The 16,176-nt window shown below is 48.7% G+C and overlaps 1 protein-coding gene across 2 annotated transcripts in view; it reads left to right on the forward strand.

Annotated features, from left to right (window-relative positions):
• Nucleotides 1-16,176, forward strand: part of SORL1 (sortilin related receptor 1) — a 34,886-nt gene that overhangs the window by 12,762 nt on the left and 5,948 nt on the right. The window contains exons 18-43 of one of the 2 annotated variants that reach the window (XM_034069514.1): nucleotides 35-126; nucleotides 839-1,085; nucleotides 1,163-1,301; nucleotides 1,479-1,652; nucleotides 1,799-1,912; nucleotides 2,518-2,640; nucleotides 2,785-2,904; nucleotides 4,078-4,203; nucleotides 4,408-4,515; nucleotides 4,936-5,067; nucleotides 5,303-5,434; nucleotides 5,991-6,125; nucleotides 6,448-6,603; nucleotides 7,046-7,195; nucleotides 7,562-7,690; nucleotides 9,107-9,233; nucleotides 9,675-9,844; nucleotides 10,424-10,536; nucleotides 10,847-10,951; nucleotides 11,765-11,837; nucleotides 12,913-12,995; nucleotides 13,257-13,353; nucleotides 14,011-14,195; nucleotides 14,466-14,585; nucleotides 14,687-14,851; nucleotides 15,683-15,857. In XM_034069514.1, the coding sequence (XP_033925405.1) occupies nucleotides 35-126; nucleotides 839-1,085; nucleotides 1,163-1,301; nucleotides 1,479-1,652; nucleotides 1,799-1,912; nucleotides 2,518-2,640; nucleotides 2,785-2,904; nucleotides 4,078-4,203; nucleotides 4,408-4,515; nucleotides 4,936-5,067; nucleotides 5,303-5,434; nucleotides 5,991-6,125; nucleotides 6,448-6,603; nucleotides 7,046-7,195; nucleotides 7,562-7,690; nucleotides 9,107-9,233; nucleotides 9,675-9,844; nucleotides 10,424-10,536; nucleotides 10,847-10,951; nucleotides 11,765-11,837; nucleotides 12,913-12,995; nucleotides 13,257-13,353; nucleotides 14,011-14,195; nucleotides 14,466-14,585; nucleotides 14,687-14,851; nucleotides 15,683-15,857 (3,490 nt within the window). The remainder of the gene's footprint in view (nucleotides 1-34; nucleotides 127-838; nucleotides 1,086-1,162; nucleotides 1,302-1,478; nucleotides 1,653-1,798; nucleotides 1,913-2,517; nucleotides 2,641-2,784; nucleotides 2,905-4,077; nucleotides 4,204-4,407; nucleotides 4,516-4,935; nucleotides 5,068-5,302; nucleotides 5,435-5,990; nucleotides 6,126-6,447; nucleotides 6,604-7,045; nucleotides 7,196-7,561; nucleotides 7,691-9,106; nucleotides 9,234-9,674; nucleotides 9,845-10,423; nucleotides 10,537-10,846; nucleotides 10,952-11,764; nucleotides 11,838-12,912; nucleotides 12,996-13,256; nucleotides 13,354-14,010; nucleotides 14,196-14,465; nucleotides 14,586-14,686; nucleotides 14,852-15,682; nucleotides 15,858-16,176) is intronic. The other variant, XM_034069515.1, reaches the window with a different exon arrangement.

Genomic DNA, 16,176 nt, shown 5'->3' on the forward strand with positions numbered 1-16,176 from the left:
AGGCACCCCTCCTGGTTTTTGGTTACCATTCTAGGTTGCCAATCCAGACGGAGACCTGCGACTCACTGTCCTCAATTCCTCGATCCTTGAACGACCCAGAGCCCTCACTCTAGTTCCTCAAGATGGGTAAGAAAGAAAGCATCGCAAGTAGCCTTGGTGTTCACCAGGGGAATCATTCTGGTCCTTCATCACTACCCTCATAAGAAGCAAACAGGAGGAAGTGTGCTGCATGGAAAGCTTTTAAGACTCAGTCCCAAAGGGTGGGATGGGGGGACAGGAGTGATGGCAGGCAGCATAGCTGTCCTGCTCCATGCAGCCCCCTCCTGCCATCTCATACCCAACTAAAGCACCAGCAGAGATCACAAACTGCTTCTCCTTTCAGTTTAACTGCTGTTTTCCTATCTGTACATATCTACTAGTAAATAGCTCTTCCTGCCAGTAAAACTGGTCCGGTGAGTGAGGAAAGCACTGCAGTAATGCTGTACTCAAATTCAAGAGCCAAATGGAAGTTACACCTTCCTGAGTATGGTTTTGCTACACTGCTAATACAGTACTGACAAACCTGAGCTGTACTTAGGCATATATGCTATAAAGGAAAGCAGTTCAGTGCAAGGTAACCTACAGCTGCACTCACACCACAAAGCCTGCAGCTCAAGAAGCCTCTGTGCTGCTTGTAGATCTGCTGGTAGCCTTCATTTGAATTGCAAAGAGCTCCCTTTTTCCAAAGCATGTCTTGCAAGAGATACGGAATGTAAAGTATTCAAACCTCTGCTCATACCCTGTTTCCTTTTGATGAGTTGTTTTGTTACTATGTCGAGTAATCTCTGCCTCTTGTCAGGCTGATGTTCTGGACAGACTGGGGAGATTCCAGAGCCGGCATTTACCGCAGCGACATGGATGGATCCTCAGCTGGGTGCATCGTTTCGGAGGGCGTGCGGTGGCCAAATGGTATCTCTGTGGATGACCACTGGATCTACTGGACTGAAGCCTATATGGACAGGATTGAGAGGGTGGATTTCAATGGGATGCAGAGGTCTGTGATCCTGGACAGCCTCCCTCACCCTTATGCTATTGCTGTGTTTAAGGTATGTATATGGCAGCTCCTTTCCCATCGGCACACATTCCCATAGCATGCATGCTAAGAGCAAAGCCTGTGTTTCAGAATGAAATCTACTGGAACGACTGGTCACAGCTGAGTATTTTCAGAGCATCCAAAAACAGTGGCTCAAGAATGGAGATCTTAGTGGGTCGACTGAATGGGATCATGGATATGAAAATCTTTTACAGAGGAAAGACAACAGGTAGCAGCATGAGTGTATAGATGACACTTTCTGTGATTTAAAGATGTGATTTAGCAGAGCAAGCTCCCAGTGGGAATGTGCACCCAAAACCTGGGATATCCGGTGAAATTGGGCTTCCCACTGCATTTCCAGCCCTCTGTCCTAACAGCATCCCCTTCCTCTCTGCCCTCACACCAGGGGAGAACGCCTGCATCACCAAGCCCTGCAGCCTGCTCTGCCTGCCCAAGTCAAACAATGGCAGGAGCTGCAAGTGCCCCGAGGGGGTGTCCAGCACCGTGCTGCCCACAGGGGAGGTCAAGTGCGACTGTCCTCGTGGCTACGTCATGAAGAACAACACTTGCATAAAGGAAGGTAAAACCATGCTTGGTTCTTGCTGCTGCTTTATACTGAGGGGTGGCTCCTGCCATTGCAAGAGGTCAGGAGGAGTATGGCCCATTCTCTGGAAGTGCAGCGTCATGCCTTGTGCCAGCTTGGTTTTGTTTTCCCTTTTGCACCAGAGAACACGTGTCTGCCGAATCAGTACAGATGCTTCAATGGGAACTGCATCAACAGCATTTGGCAGTGTGACAACGATAATGACTGTGGGGACATGAGCGATGAGAAGAACTGCCGTAAGTGTCCTGAGGTGGCATTTGCCTGTCCAGATTTAGATGTCTGCTGTGTTGGCAGTGCACCTGAGACAATGGGGTATGCTCCCTTGACAGTCATGGAGAGCAAGAGGTGCTCCTTTGATAGGCATCTGAAGCTGGTCAGATGAGTTGTATCCTGCAAGGGACAGTATTTCCCCCTTGACCAACTCAGATGGTCTAAAATCCAGTGAGACTAATGCCAACTCTCATGGGAGGATGTGTTTGTCCTTGCAGTAACTGTCTTCTGAGCCCAATTGAGGGCACAGCCAATGATGAGGAAAAGAGCACAGACAGAAAGTGACTTTCTCTCTGCTTCATGCAAACATGGGCTTCTTGTTGAGCTAATAAATCAAGTTCACACATTAAAGATGTTCCACAGCTTTGCAGAGCTTGAAGGGTTTGGAATAGTGCACCATGGAAAAAAGGCTGGGTTTAAAGATAGGAGCAGCATTGAGAAAAGCTTGTAGGATGCCATCCTGCTCACCTAACTTCCTTGCATTGAATACACACACTTGGGCAACAGCAGCTGTTTCCCAACCACCACCTTAACCTCCTTCTCCTCCTCCTCTCCTTCCTCGCTGTGTTAGCCACCACTGTGTGCGATGCTGAGACCCAGTTCCGCTGCCAGGGCTCAGGGACCTGCATCCCACTGTCCTACAAATGTGACCTGGAGGACGACTGTGGGGACAACAGTGATGAAAGTCACTGTGGTGAGTGCTCTCTCGAACCTCCTTCCCTGTCCATGTGTAAGGGCACAGTGGTTTGGGGCAGGGTGTTATGTGTTTACCGGGTACTGGCTGCTCTTCCTTCCACATGGTCCTGACATCATCTCAACTGCATGTGCTTGTTTGCAGAGACCCATCAGTGTAAAAATGATGAATTCAGCTGCAGCTCAGGGATGTGCATTCGTCTCTCCTGGATGTGTGATGGTGATAATGATTGCAGGGACTGGTCTGATGAAGCAAACTGCACTGGTAAGTGCATTAATGTGACTAATAACCTTCCTTTGCAAACACTCCTTCCTTGCAGCCTGAGATGCTATAAATACCAGCTAACATCTTGTGCCTCAGTTTCCCTGCTTGTGAGCTGCACCACCCAGCCATGCAGCCTGCAGCATAGCTTGAGGTGGATCTAGGTGATCCCTTTCAGGCCTCCAAGCTCCTATACATTCACCCCCTGAGGCATTTACCATGCCTCAAGCCTATTGGGTTGATAGCATGGCACTGGGGATCTTCACTGTTAGTATTCCAAGTGCGTGGCTATATAAGGTTTAATTCATAATGGTATCACTTATCTCTCATATGAGTTTCTCCAGAGAGAATTGCTACAGGAAAGGAGCCTACTTCAAAAAGTGTATCAGGTTTGTAAAGCCTGAAGTTGGAATTATCTAAGAGGATCACAGTTATTGGAGAAACATTTCATCTGACTTCAACAGCGGCAATTATTGCTCTTATCTCAAATAATTACATTTCACACTGAATACCTAATAGAATATTACTGCCACAAGATTGCAGTATTTTGAAATATCTGCAAGTGCATGTCACTCGCTAACCTAACATTCACTATCATGCAATTTAATTAAGTTGAACACTGCTTTTCTGCTCAATAACGACGAGTGCTCTCCTGGATGAAGAGCAGCGTTTGTCTCTAAAGCGACAACACAGATTAGGCTTCAACCAAGATACACCACAGGCAGATACTCTTGTGACAGGAGCCTGAGGAAAGCCAGGGCCCTCCTCCCTTGGAAACCCAAGGAGAATTGTATTTCTAATTTGGTTTGGCAACACAGCACAGCCTTGCCTGCCTTAATTAAAGGCTGTCTCTGATGTGTCCTGCCCTGCATGGGGGACCACATCACTCCGCCAAGGCTTGCTTATGCTGTGATGTTTCTTGCCTCTCTGGAAAGATGCCATCACTGCCACCTTTTCCCACTCACTCAAAGGACTGAGATCAAAGGGAGACCTTTGGGAGGGCTTGCCAGCCTCCAAAAGCCATCCCCCATGCACAGCAGGAGAAGGAAAGACCACAGTGTGACCCAGGAGATCCTGGACTCCTAGAATCTCTTGCCAGGGGCCTGCACACACTGAAGCTTAGTAGGGGCATGGCAGTGCCCCACACTCAGACCTCCCCCCTGGCTCTGGTTTCAGCAGTATATCACACGTGCGAGGCCTCCAGCTTCCAGTGCCACAACGGACACTGCATCCCGCAGCGCTGGGCATGTGATGGTGATGCTGACTGCCAGGATGGCTCCGATGAGGACCCTGCCAACTGCGGTACCATGTGGATGGGGTTCTGCAACGGGGAGGGGGGATTGCTACCAACCCACTGAGATAAACCTGCAGCAAACACAGGGGGATGATTCCCATCCCTCCAAAAGCAGGGAGAAGACAACTGGGGCTGTGCTGTGCCTACCTAAAGGCAGCCTTAGACCAACATCCCCCCTGCTCCCCCAGCATCTACCCAATTCTGCATTTCAGAAAAGAAGTGCAATGGCTTCCAGTGCCCCAACGGCACTTGCATCCCAACCAGCAAACACTGTGATGGCATCAATGACTGCTCCGATGCCTCGGATGAGCAGCACTGTGGTGAGTACCGGCGCTGCGGGGAGCTGGCGGGGTTCTAACAGTGAGAGCTGACAGACTTCATGGTCTGCCAAAGCCTCTCTCACTGGGAAAAAAGCCCTGGTGAGATAATGGGAAAGCCTTAGTTAGCATTCAGGAGCCCTCTGGGAAATCAGCTGGTCTGTGAGGGTCAGCAAAAGGCCCTGGCAGGGCTGTTGCCCATAGGAAGGATGCGCTGTCAGGAGCTGTATTCAAGGAGGTGACCAAACCCTTCCTAGTGCCTGTGCCAACCTGCTTGCACCCCAATGCGTTAGTGGGTGAGGAAACTGTTAACTTGCTGAAATCTGGCTGCTGCACTCAGGTCTGCAGATCACAGTGGATGGCATTCCTGCCAATGACAGCAGAGGTGCCAGCCCCTCTCCTCCTCACCTCCCATTTCCCTAGAACCCCTGTGCACCCGCTACATGGATTTCGTGTGCAAGAACCGGCAGCAGTGCTTGTTCCATTCCATGGTGTGTGATGGCATCATCCAGTGTCGAGATGGATCAGATGAAGATGCCAACTATGCTGGCTGCTGTAAGTGTGATATCGTGCATCTTTGCAGAAGGAGGTTGGGTAGAGAATGAAACCAGATGCATGGAGAAGAAAGTGTATCCCCCAGAGTACCAGAAAGCTGCCACATCTCCTAAGAGGTGGCTCTGATGATGCTCTGCTTATAAATCCATGATTGACTGTGCTTCTTCCTCCTCAATGATGAGCTTCCCTCAAGCCCTTGGTCTTTACAGTAAACCTCTCATGTCTGTCCATGCAGCCCAGGACCCTGAGTTCCACCGGACGTGCGACCAGTTCAGCTTCCAGTGCCAGAATGGCGTGTGCATCAGCCTGGTGTGGAAGTGCGATGGGATGGATGACTGTGGTGATTACTCTGATGAAGCAAACTGTGGTGAGCAATACCTCAGGGTCTCTTGTCACCATAGCTCCAGCCCCCTTAGAATTTCAGGAGCATTCTTCATGTTTTACATAAGCACTCGTGTATAACCTGATATGGCTGGCACATCTTGTGGCTGACTAAGTCATATGTGACCATATTTACTCCACAGATTCCCAGCCCAAAGCAGACAGGCAGTTTTCAGCCAGATTCAATATTTACACCACTGTTCCATGGGGAGCTGTAGGAGCTGTACCCAGCCAGATGAAGCAGCTGCCTCTTCATTTCAGAGTTGCAGGGTTTGCTTCTCCCTTTCTGCCAAGCTCTGTCTGAATTTTGCTGGTTCTGAGCTCATAGGTGGTGTCTGGCCATGAAGCAAACATAATAGTGATGACAGCAGGAATGGGGATGCTGGGGATGAAGAGAAAAGACTCTGCCCATGCTGCTTAGGCAGATAGTGTGATGCTCTCTGGGTCAGCTGTGGCCCAGCCTGAGATGCTCCCATGCCTTACCTCTGATGAAGATTGGTGAGATAACACTGGAGTTCACAGGACTCTCCTCTTGTTGTCAGAAAACCCAACAGAGGCCCCGAACTGCTCCCGGTACTACCAGTTCCAGTGTGGCAATGGGCACTGCATCCCCAACCGATGGAAGTGTGATGAGGAGAATGACTGCGGGGACTGGTCCGATGAGAAGGACTGTGAGGGTAAGGGCACACTCTGCTCACAGGAGCCCAGGCTGAGGCTGGGCTGTGGCGTGCTGAAGGACTACTCTTAGCATCCGCTGCCTTCCCACAGGGCTCCCATGGCTCCAAAAATCCCCTATAAATGGCCAAGTGTGCACTCTTGTGCATCGTTAACTCTGTGGTTATGGAAATCCTGGTTAGCAGCTGTGTAGATATGATGCAAATGACAACTGGGCTTGTAACACCTTGCCTGCTCCCCACTGCCTTCCACTGACAGTCTGATGGAAACAGCTCATATGCAGGAACAAGGACCTCAGATCAGCTCTCCCCGATGTATTTTCAGGTTCTCCAGTTCATCCTATCACTACATCCATCCCACCGACGTGCTTACCGAACCACTTCCGTTGCAACAGCGGTGCCTGCATCATGAACAGTTGGGTCTGTGATGGCTACAAGGATTGCACTGATGGCTCAGATGAGGAAGCTTGTCCTACCTCCCGTAAGCTTTTCTCTTCCTCTGTAGTATCGTGTCCCCAAGAGCTGTTGGCCTTTTGGTCTCAGGTCCTTGCCAGATAACCGGGTTGAATTACAGTAGGTCCCGGCTCCAATGACATGTCTTATACTGTGTAGGGACATGGGAAGCAGGGCTGCAGAGCAGGGTTTCCAGCTCACTCCTATGCTGAAGGTTAAAAGAGGGTTTTCTCTCACTGTGGTCGTTTCTAACGCTTGCTGAGCTCCGAGCTGGTGCAGCTCATCTGCAAACCAGCCGCTTTTCCAGCCCTCTGCAGTCAGAAGAGAGGATGGCTTCGGACATCCCAGCAGCTGCTAGATGGGAAGAGATTGCCATCTAGTGGAGTCGAGACCTGGAGACAGGTTTTGGTCTTGGGTGGCTGTGGCAGCCTCATGGCTGGGGTGGTTTCCTCACTGACTGCTGTGTGCAGGACCCAACGTGACGGCCACATCCCCGGCGCTGCAGGGACACTGCAGCCGGTTCGAGTTCGAGTGCCAGCAGCTGCACAAGTGCATTCCCAACTGGAAGCGGTGCGATGGTGTGCGGGACTGCCAGGATGGCACGGACGAGAGGAACTGCCGTAAGTGGGGGGGGGGGGCACAATGACTCACTGGTCCTTTCCCTTGTGAACCTCTTTGTGGGGACAATGGAGCCACTGAGGAATGTTATTGCTGGTGAAATCTTGCAGCATTACAGTAAAAAAGACCCAACCAAGCAGAGATATTCACATTAGAAGTCCAGTGGTTGTTTTCTGTGGGATAAACTCCAGGTTCTTCTGATGCCAGCATGCCAGAAGATGCAGCCACAATGAGATACCCTATGACTGACACACTCTGCCTGACATGCATCCTGACAGCTTTGAAGCAGCACTGGCACTGAAAACAGCCCAGTGCTGGTGAGGAAACTTTCCTGCCTTGAGTCCTTGAAACCATTCTGCCTCTTTCAGCTACTCAGAGCACCGTGTCATGCCCTAATGGTTATAAATGTGAGGATGGAGAGACCTGCATTATGTTGACAGAGCGGTGTGATGGATTCCTGGACTGCTCAGACAGCAGTGATGAGAAGAACTGTACTGGTAAGTGATAGCCCTCTCCCGTTTCTCATGCCCTGCTCTGTGTTAGCACGCAGAGGAGCTCTCCTGATTACATGACCTTTCATTCATAACATCCTAGACACATCTGCCTGCATTCAGCTGTGCACAGCCTGCCTCCTCACCCATTTATACCCAACTTCCCAGCAGTTTCTGCACTCGCAATTTGTCTTTTCAGCCTCAAGCACAGAAAAACAACTTCAGGATGGGAGCAAAGCTGCCTGTTGTACACAGTGAAGCAATGGTCTCTAGCTCTGTTCTCCTGTGCAGGGTGACCCTGGAAAATGGCAAGTCTGCTGCCATCACTGGTCCTCCCACACTGGCCTTTGGTGGCCCTGTGGAGGCACAGGGGGTGCAGGCAGCATCCGGCCCTAGGCAGATAACAGCGATCAATCGCTGTCTCTGGACAGCCACGAGGCTGAGCTGCTTTTCTAGTGACCTGCTTGGGGGCTTGAGCATCAATCAGGTTATAGTTCTTTAATTAAATATTGATTGGGAGAGGCTAGCAGATTCAGGAGAGGGGGAAGGAGCTGCTCAGATTCATGGCTTGGCTGCTACACCAAGGGGAAACCATCTCTTTTCCCTTGGATAGCTTGTCTCGCCGTGCCTGTCTGCAGACCTGCATCCCTGCTGGGCTTCATTTCCAGCTGGTTAGGGACAATGAAGCAGCAGTTTGGCTCTGCTCCACTTGGTTTCTCTACAGCACGGGGAGTGAAGCACCTGAGCGGGGCCAAGCCATGGCATTTGAATGTGGGCTCTGACACATGGTCCCTGCAGAGAGAGAGCAGGGAATGGCCTAGTGGGGGCAGGGCATGGATCGGGGCCATTTCAGATAAGCACCACCAGTCTCTACCTCTGCCAGCACTGGACTTCACAGCACTGTTATCCCCTAAATGCCTCTCCCAAGGTTAGGTGGTGATTCAGCTGCAGAGCTTGTGTCAAGGCAATCCCCAGACTACTTCCTTAATTACCAGCCTTTGCTTGGGTCCTTCTGAACATGAGATAAGGAAAACCACACAAAGAAAGGCCCTGGATAGCTCGCAGTGACAGCACGGGTCCATTGCACAAGTAGAAAAGTGACTTAGCTTGCACTGATCCTTTTGCACTCATACGCTTACAAAATGATGTTGAGTATTTCATGCAGCATAAAGACAGGCAAGACATTGTGGGGAGAGCTAAGAGCACAGTTCCTACTGGGAACTGCCTTCTGACAAGCATGCTCTTCTCCACTGATAACACCCACCTAAATTACACATCTAATTTGAATGGTGCAGACACTCCCTTCAGTCAAACTACTGTTTCTACCTCCACATGTTTGTGCTACAAACGCAGCTCTTGCTTCTGTTGTGGGAAAGGACTTGTTTCCCTGTGATAGACTAACATTTGCCATTGCCTGCTTAGATGACACAATCGTGTACAAAGTCCAGAACCTCCAATGGACAGCTGATTTCTCTGGAGACATCACTCTGACCTGGGCTCGGCCAAAAAGAATGTCCTCGACCTCCTGTGTCTACAACATCTATTACAGGTACACCACCCATTGCACTGCATGACCCGGTGCTATTCATATCAGGTAAAGGGTAGGAGCCCAAACCAAGGTATCAGTATGCCTATGCTTACAGCAAAGTACCGTACAGAATCAGGTTTGTTTTCTCCACTACTAATGCAATGTAGCTTTATTCGAGGTGGAGAGGGTCTTGCTTCTGTGGGACCACTGAGAACAAAGTCAAGAAATGAGGGCACAGAAGTTACAGAAAACCTCAGAGGATGGTGCTTATAAGTCACTAAGCTATGTTTAGTTCAGGCTTTCAAAGAGCATCTTTCCAAGTTGGTGGTGTGGCTTGATTGAAAAGAACACTAAGCAGAAAGCTCTTAACATACAGACAGATGGCTTCACTCTTTGGCACAAGCTGTGGCCCCTGTATTACTGAACACATCCTGACCGGAGAGGTGGGACTCTCTCGTGCAGGACAGTTGGTGAAAGCATCTGGAAGATCTTGGAAACCCACAGCAACAAAACCAACAGTGTTTTGAAAGTCCTCAAGCCTGACTGTACCTACCAGGTGAAAGTCCAAGTGCAGTGTCTTAGCCGAGTCTACAACACCAATGACTTCATCACCCTCCGGGCACCAGAAGGATGTAAGTAAACCTGCATGGATCATACCGGTGACCTGGTGCATGCTGCTTTGGCTTAGACAGTATTTACTGCAGAGGTATCCCCATTACGTACAAAGGGAGTCTTTCCACAGGCCTGGGAATTGTGCTGGACTGGGAAAAGGGCTGTGGGCTCCCAGCCTAGAGTCAGTCCTGCACTGAGTCACCAGCCTGCCTTCTTTCTTCCCCATGGCTTAGGGGTTTACTGTCCCTGGGAAGTTCATCCCTGCTCACAGTGCTGAGCCTGTGAGATTGTTCAGTACCACACACAAGGAGCAAGAGCCTTCTAGCTGCAGATTGGAGATCAGATGAAGGAAAGGATGCAAAAGAGAGCAAAGATCTCAGTGAAATCCTAGATTCACTGCTGTTACAAAAGAGGCTTCATTGTTCCAGAGGGAGGTGATAAGGATTCGGGACACAACTGCAGGAATAAGACATCTCCCATGAGCCAGAACTGCTTGGCCATACTCTCTTTGTCCCAGACTTTCAGGGAGAGCCTGCTTTTCCCCTTGTGATCTGGAAACACAGCTAAAACAGTCACTAACACCTTTGTTTCTCCCCTAGTACCAGATGCTCCCTTTAACCTTCAGCTGTCCCTGAATAAAGAAGCTGAGGGTGTGGTGATGAGCTGCTGGAGTCCTCCTGTGAATGCCCACGGCCTCATACGGGAATTCATTGTGAGTCCATGGTGGGATAGGGAAGGCTGCTGGGGGTTCACAGCAGCGTGGGCTGGCCTGTCTGAACAGCTATCCCTGCAAAGGTCGGGGGCCAGGAATAGGGCATTTTATAGAGGAAGTCTGCTGAGAGCATCATAGCAAGTTGGGAGAAGAAATGGTGCAGGGCTGTAGGTAGCACTGCCACCCTCAAGTTCATAACTTCATTTCTAGCTCCCTTTCTAAGCTTTCATACTTCTTTCTATTGACAGTTGACACAGAGGTTCCTATCACCCTGCAGTGGAACCCTCATCCTTTGTTTTGGTGCTTCTAGGTGGAATACAGCAGGAGTGGATCCAAGGAGTGGTCATCTCTTAGAACCACGAAGAACTACACTGAGATCAAGAACTTACAGGTCAACACATTGTACACAGTCAGAGTGAGTATGTTCAAAGCTCTATCTGTGCCTGCTCTCATTACTTTTCACTACATGGTCTAAGTCCTGCACAGTCAAGTACTTGCTGAAATAGTATGTTGTTAAAATCCTGTCCTTTAATGACAACCCACAATGGGGCCTTGGCATTTGCACTGCTAATGTATATAGTTTCAAGGCCTGAATTAAGGCCCTTCATTTGGCCATCCCAGGTGGCCAGGCTGTGTTATGAAATCTACACTAATTGTCCGTTCCAATGTCACTGCAATTGCACTGGATCTGGGCCACAGACTAATCTGGTCCTTACTATATCACTAGCAAAAGCAGCAGATTGACCTGTGGGGAATATATGCACACGGGAGAACCTGGGTAATTATAGACAGAAGTAATAAGAATAGGAAATAAAAGTCTGCACAGTGAACCCTGGGAAATACAGGCTCTGCTACTGTCTACTCCTCCCTGTGCAGAATGAGCATGGGTAGCTCACAGGGAGGTGGGATAAACGTGACCTTAGCACCGATAGAGTCCAAAGCTCCTTATCTTGCTGGACTTCTCATAAAGATCTCACAAGAGAACAGTTATATGCAAAGAAGATGCACCTCCCTCCTCTTAGATTCCTTTAACTGACTTAAAGTAGTCTGCTTTATCTCTGTAATACCCATTTTATTGCCAAGTAATTAATCTATTGTTTGCTTCAAAGTCCTTTTCCCATGAGCTCTGCCATGTCCATAACCTTGCTTTAACCTCATTCTCCTTTTACATTATACAAAGTTGGCATTATACACGTGTTCATATTAACCAGCCCTCTTATTTGAAAAGGTTGCTGCAGTAACTAGTCGAGGAGTGGGAAACTGGAGTGATTCTAAATCCATAACCACCATAAAAGGCAAAGGTAAATGTTGTTGCTTCAATTGACTTGGATATAACATAACAAAAAAGCAGAAGCTAAGCCTGAAGTGTTAGCATCAGCACACCACTACCAGCATAACCATCTGTTCTTTCCTATGGAACATTTTACACCATTTATTACTTTGCTATACCAGACTGAACAGGTCTTTGACTTTCCCTCTGAACTCTGTGGCATGTAGGATGGATGTACTGCCCTCGAAGAGGGCGAGAAGCCTATCCAGAAGGTGCCCCTCTCTCCTAGGCTGCAGATGTATTTCCCCCAGCTTATGTAGGCTAGATCCTACCTTCAGATAGGCAAGAAACATTACCACCAACTCCTTTTGAAGGGATGCTTGCTTATTCTTCTCCCTCTTAGGTTATGATTATGATGGTTTCTGTAGCTCATGTAGGTTAGACCACTGAAAGGCCACTAAAGCTCCCAGCAACAACCACAACATTACAGTCTGACAGTAGATAAATTCAATCACAGTCAATTTCCTTCCAAACTGGTTTTAGAAAAGCCTTTTGAAATCATTTGTGTTCATGCCAAGTTTTATCTCCTAAACCTGTATTGTGATGTCAAAATCATCTGCTAATTTGTTAAAGTATATCCTCACTCTGTTGACAAAGGAAGGAAAGGAAACACTGTGCTATTAAAATTGCAGGATTGAGATGAAAAACAGAGGTAGAAAGAACTGTAACAATTTTCACTTCTGGCTTTGCGTGTTTGGTAACTGTCCCCACCAACACCTCCTCCCCTCCCTCAGAAGGTCAGAAGCTGTTAACTGTGATATGAGCTTGTCTCACTGAGTTCAGAAGTACAATACCTGAGCCCAAACCTCTCTGCTTCCAGCCTGTTCTGAGCGAGGCACAGAGAAGGCAGATTGTGGGTGGTTGACACAAAATGATGGAAGTACAGCCTGACAGTGCCTTCTCTAAGGGGTGTATGGCTTACAAGCAAGCTTGGGGCTAGAAGGATGGGGGATTCCTGGTCCGAGAGCTGGTTGTCATAATGAAAGCCTGTATTTTACCTCTCACAATAAGTATTTGCATTGCTTTGTGTTTCTCTTTGCTTCCAGTCATTCCTCCTCCTGTCATACACATTGAGAGTTACAGTGAAGACTCCATAAGCTTCAGCCTAAAAATGACTACTAATATCAAGGTAACATTTTCACCTTTACTTCTGAAACTGAAAGAAAGGGATGCGTTGAGTAAATGGTAAATGCTGGATGGGATAAGCTGTCACTATATAAGTGTTGGAATTACTTATTTCATGCTAAATCATTTCTTACTGCTCATAGTCTGCCCCAGCTCTTAATTAGGATGGAAAACACAATGCGGAGACTTCAGCAGTGACTCTTTCACTGTACTCAGACCAGCTGAACTGAGAGTTCCTGTTTTGTGTGCCCTTGCTGCTTGACAGGTCAGCGGTTACGTTGTGAACATCTACTGGACATTTGATACACACAGACAGGAAAAAAGGACTCTGATCATAGAAGGAGAAAAGTCCATCCAAAAAGGTAAATTCTGTGCCAAGTGTAAAATTCTGCTTCAGTCAACAGCAAACGGAAGGTTTTACAGAAGGATGTGTTCTGCTTTTGCAACTACTAGTTTCTGTTTAGTATAGAGTACATCTGGAAAGGACAAGCCAGCAAATCCCTGGCCTCTGTTGTCAGGACTTGGAGATTTCAAGCAGATTTGGGATTTATCCCCCAGAGCTGCCCTAGCCTTTTTCTCAACACTTTTATGGTTCCTTATCTGCTCTGCAAAAGGTTAGCAATTTCTTGGCCTTGTGTACATGCCCCTGTTAATCAGATTGCTGGTTTGGAGTGTACAGCCTAGATACAGGAAAGCATCCCAATACAGGAAAGCATCCCAATGCAGGAAAGCATCCCAATACAGGAAAGCATCCCAATACAGGAAAGCATCCCAATACAGGAAAGCATCCCAATACAGGAAAGCATCCCAATACAGGAAAGCATCGGCTAGCTTAGATACCTGAGTCCCATGTGCTTCTGTGTAAAAGAAATGACTCAAGATTAGTGAAAACACAAACCAAGGGAGGCAGGCTCCTGACCAAGCCTGTCTGATGATGCTGACCCTTTCCTAGTGCTCTCACACCCTGCTATCACACCACTTTGCCTCACCTAATAGTGCACGTTTCTCTTCTTGCTCAGTGGCAAATTTGACAGCACATACCCCCTATGAAATTTCTGCTTGGGCTAAGACGGAGCTGGGTGACAGCCCTCTGTCTTTTGTACATGTCGTGACCAGTGGGACAAGACCTGCATCACCAAGTCTCAAGGCCAAGGCCATCAATCAGACTGCGGTGGAGTGCAGCTGGACTGGACCGAAGAATGTTGTAAGGCACCAGCTCTTTTCTCCTAGATGGGGAGAAAGGGGAGAAAGGGGAGGAGGCTTCTCTTTCTTTCTCTTTCTCTCTTTCTTTCTCTCTTTCTCTCTGTGTGGGAAGCACACAGACAGTCTGACCCTGAACTTGGGCAACAGAGTGCCCAAGCAAGAAAGGGGTGTTTTCTTCACATCCCTAAAGAGTGACAGCCAGTAAAAGTTTGGGTGGATGCTCTGGGCCATACCAAACTGTATTGTCCCTGTTGTGCTTCTTTCTTCACAGGTTTATGGCATCTTCTATGCTACATCTTTCCTAGAGCTGTACAGGAGCCCTCACAACAGCACCACGACCTCCCACAACATCACTGTGCTCGTGCAGCGAGACGAGCAGTACCTGTTTCTGGTAGGCTCCCTTTCTGTTCCCACTCCTACCCTGTGCTGTGGGCTGTAGCTTGCTCCCGAAGCTTAAAGGCACAGTATTAACCTCTGTGTCACCCCTTCAAGGTCCGTGTGATGTCTCCTTACCAAGGGCCACCTTCTGACTACGTTGTGGTGAAAATGATCCCTGACAACCGGCTTCCCCCTCGACACCTCCACTCAGTGCACACTGGAAAGACATTTGCGGTCATTAAGTGGGAATCTCCCTATGATTCACCCGACCAGGACATGGTAATACTTCACAGCACCTTCTCCTGTCCCTTTGCATGCAAAACCCTGGCTCAAAGACAGATCCCTGCTCCACTGCGGATGGAGAACTGAGTGTGAGATAGGTTTCTACTCTGTTCAGATAGTCATCATCAAGATGCTGACACCTCAGAGACCTGCATTTCCTCTCTTTGCATTACAGGTCTATAACATTCACACTGTATTTAAAAGGAGGCAGGTCTGGGATAGCTATTACTGGGTCTGAAAGCAAACTTGGGCATGTGCTGAAACACCTTTCAGCTTTGCCCTGGAGTCCATTCTGGCCAGTGCCTGAGCCCAGCACGCAGGTCAGACACTGGGCCAGGCATGCTGTGGGCTCTGCCTCCCACTCCAGCCCCAACAAAGCCTGGTTCTGTTTTCTGGCATGCTGGCGTACAGGCAGGTCTCGCTCCACTGAAGGCAAGTCATTTTCTCAGCAAGATTCCCACTCCTATTCTGGTCCAGAGACTTTAACAGCAAAGGTTGAGGGGTATAAATCTTCCTGGCAAAACGGGAAACTTTGGCAGGGCAGGAGGTTGCATTGAGTCCATTCATTCATTAATACAACCTGAGGTTTTCCTCCTGCCCTTTTCTGTTCCAGTAACTGTGTTTTCTGTAGCTGTAAATACTGATCTCAGGCAGTGAGTCAAGCAAAAGGCTTGAAGTCACTTCCCAGGCTTTCTGTGCAGCACAGGCATGGTTTAAGGCATGTTTTGCCACCCCCCCCCCCGCCTGATGTCCTATCATTGTACGAGGTTACTAGCAAGTCTGTAGCAAATTAAGACCTTTCACTGTGTGCCTTTCCTCCCACTCCAGTTATATGCTGTGGCAGTTAAAGACTTAGTAAGAAAAACAGATAAAATCTACAAAGTGAAAACCCGGAACAGTACAGTGGAGTACACCATTAAGAAACTTGAACCGGGAGGCAAATACCATGTGATTGTTCAACTGGGAAACATGAGCAAGGAATCCAGCATGAAGATCAACACAGGTAAAGAGTACTACTGGGTGGGTGCCAGGGCGAGTCCTTTGCAGCACTGTCCATAGAGAGAACACAAAGCCTATCCTGCACACCATTCATCCCACCCCTGTGCTGGTTGGAGGCTGCAGGAGGGTTTCTGCATTGCTTAATCCTCTCCCACAGCCAAAGCCCACTTCTGAGAGGCCTCCCTGCAGCTCCCAGGGAAGGCAGTTAAACCCTGAACAGCAGGAGCAGAGAGGAAGCCTCTCAGACAATGCATGGGGAATGATATTCCTGTTGGATGGAGATGGGAAAGACACCTGTTTGGCTGACTATGGAGACAGCATGA

Source organism: Melopsittacus undulatus, chromosome 15 (genome assembly GCF_012275295.1).
Source record: "Melopsittacus undulatus isolate bMelUnd1 chromosome 15, bMelUnd1.mat.Z, whole genome shotgun sequence".
NCBI lineage: Eukaryota > Metazoa > Chordata > Aves > Psittaciformes > Psittaculidae > Melopsittacus > Melopsittacus undulatus.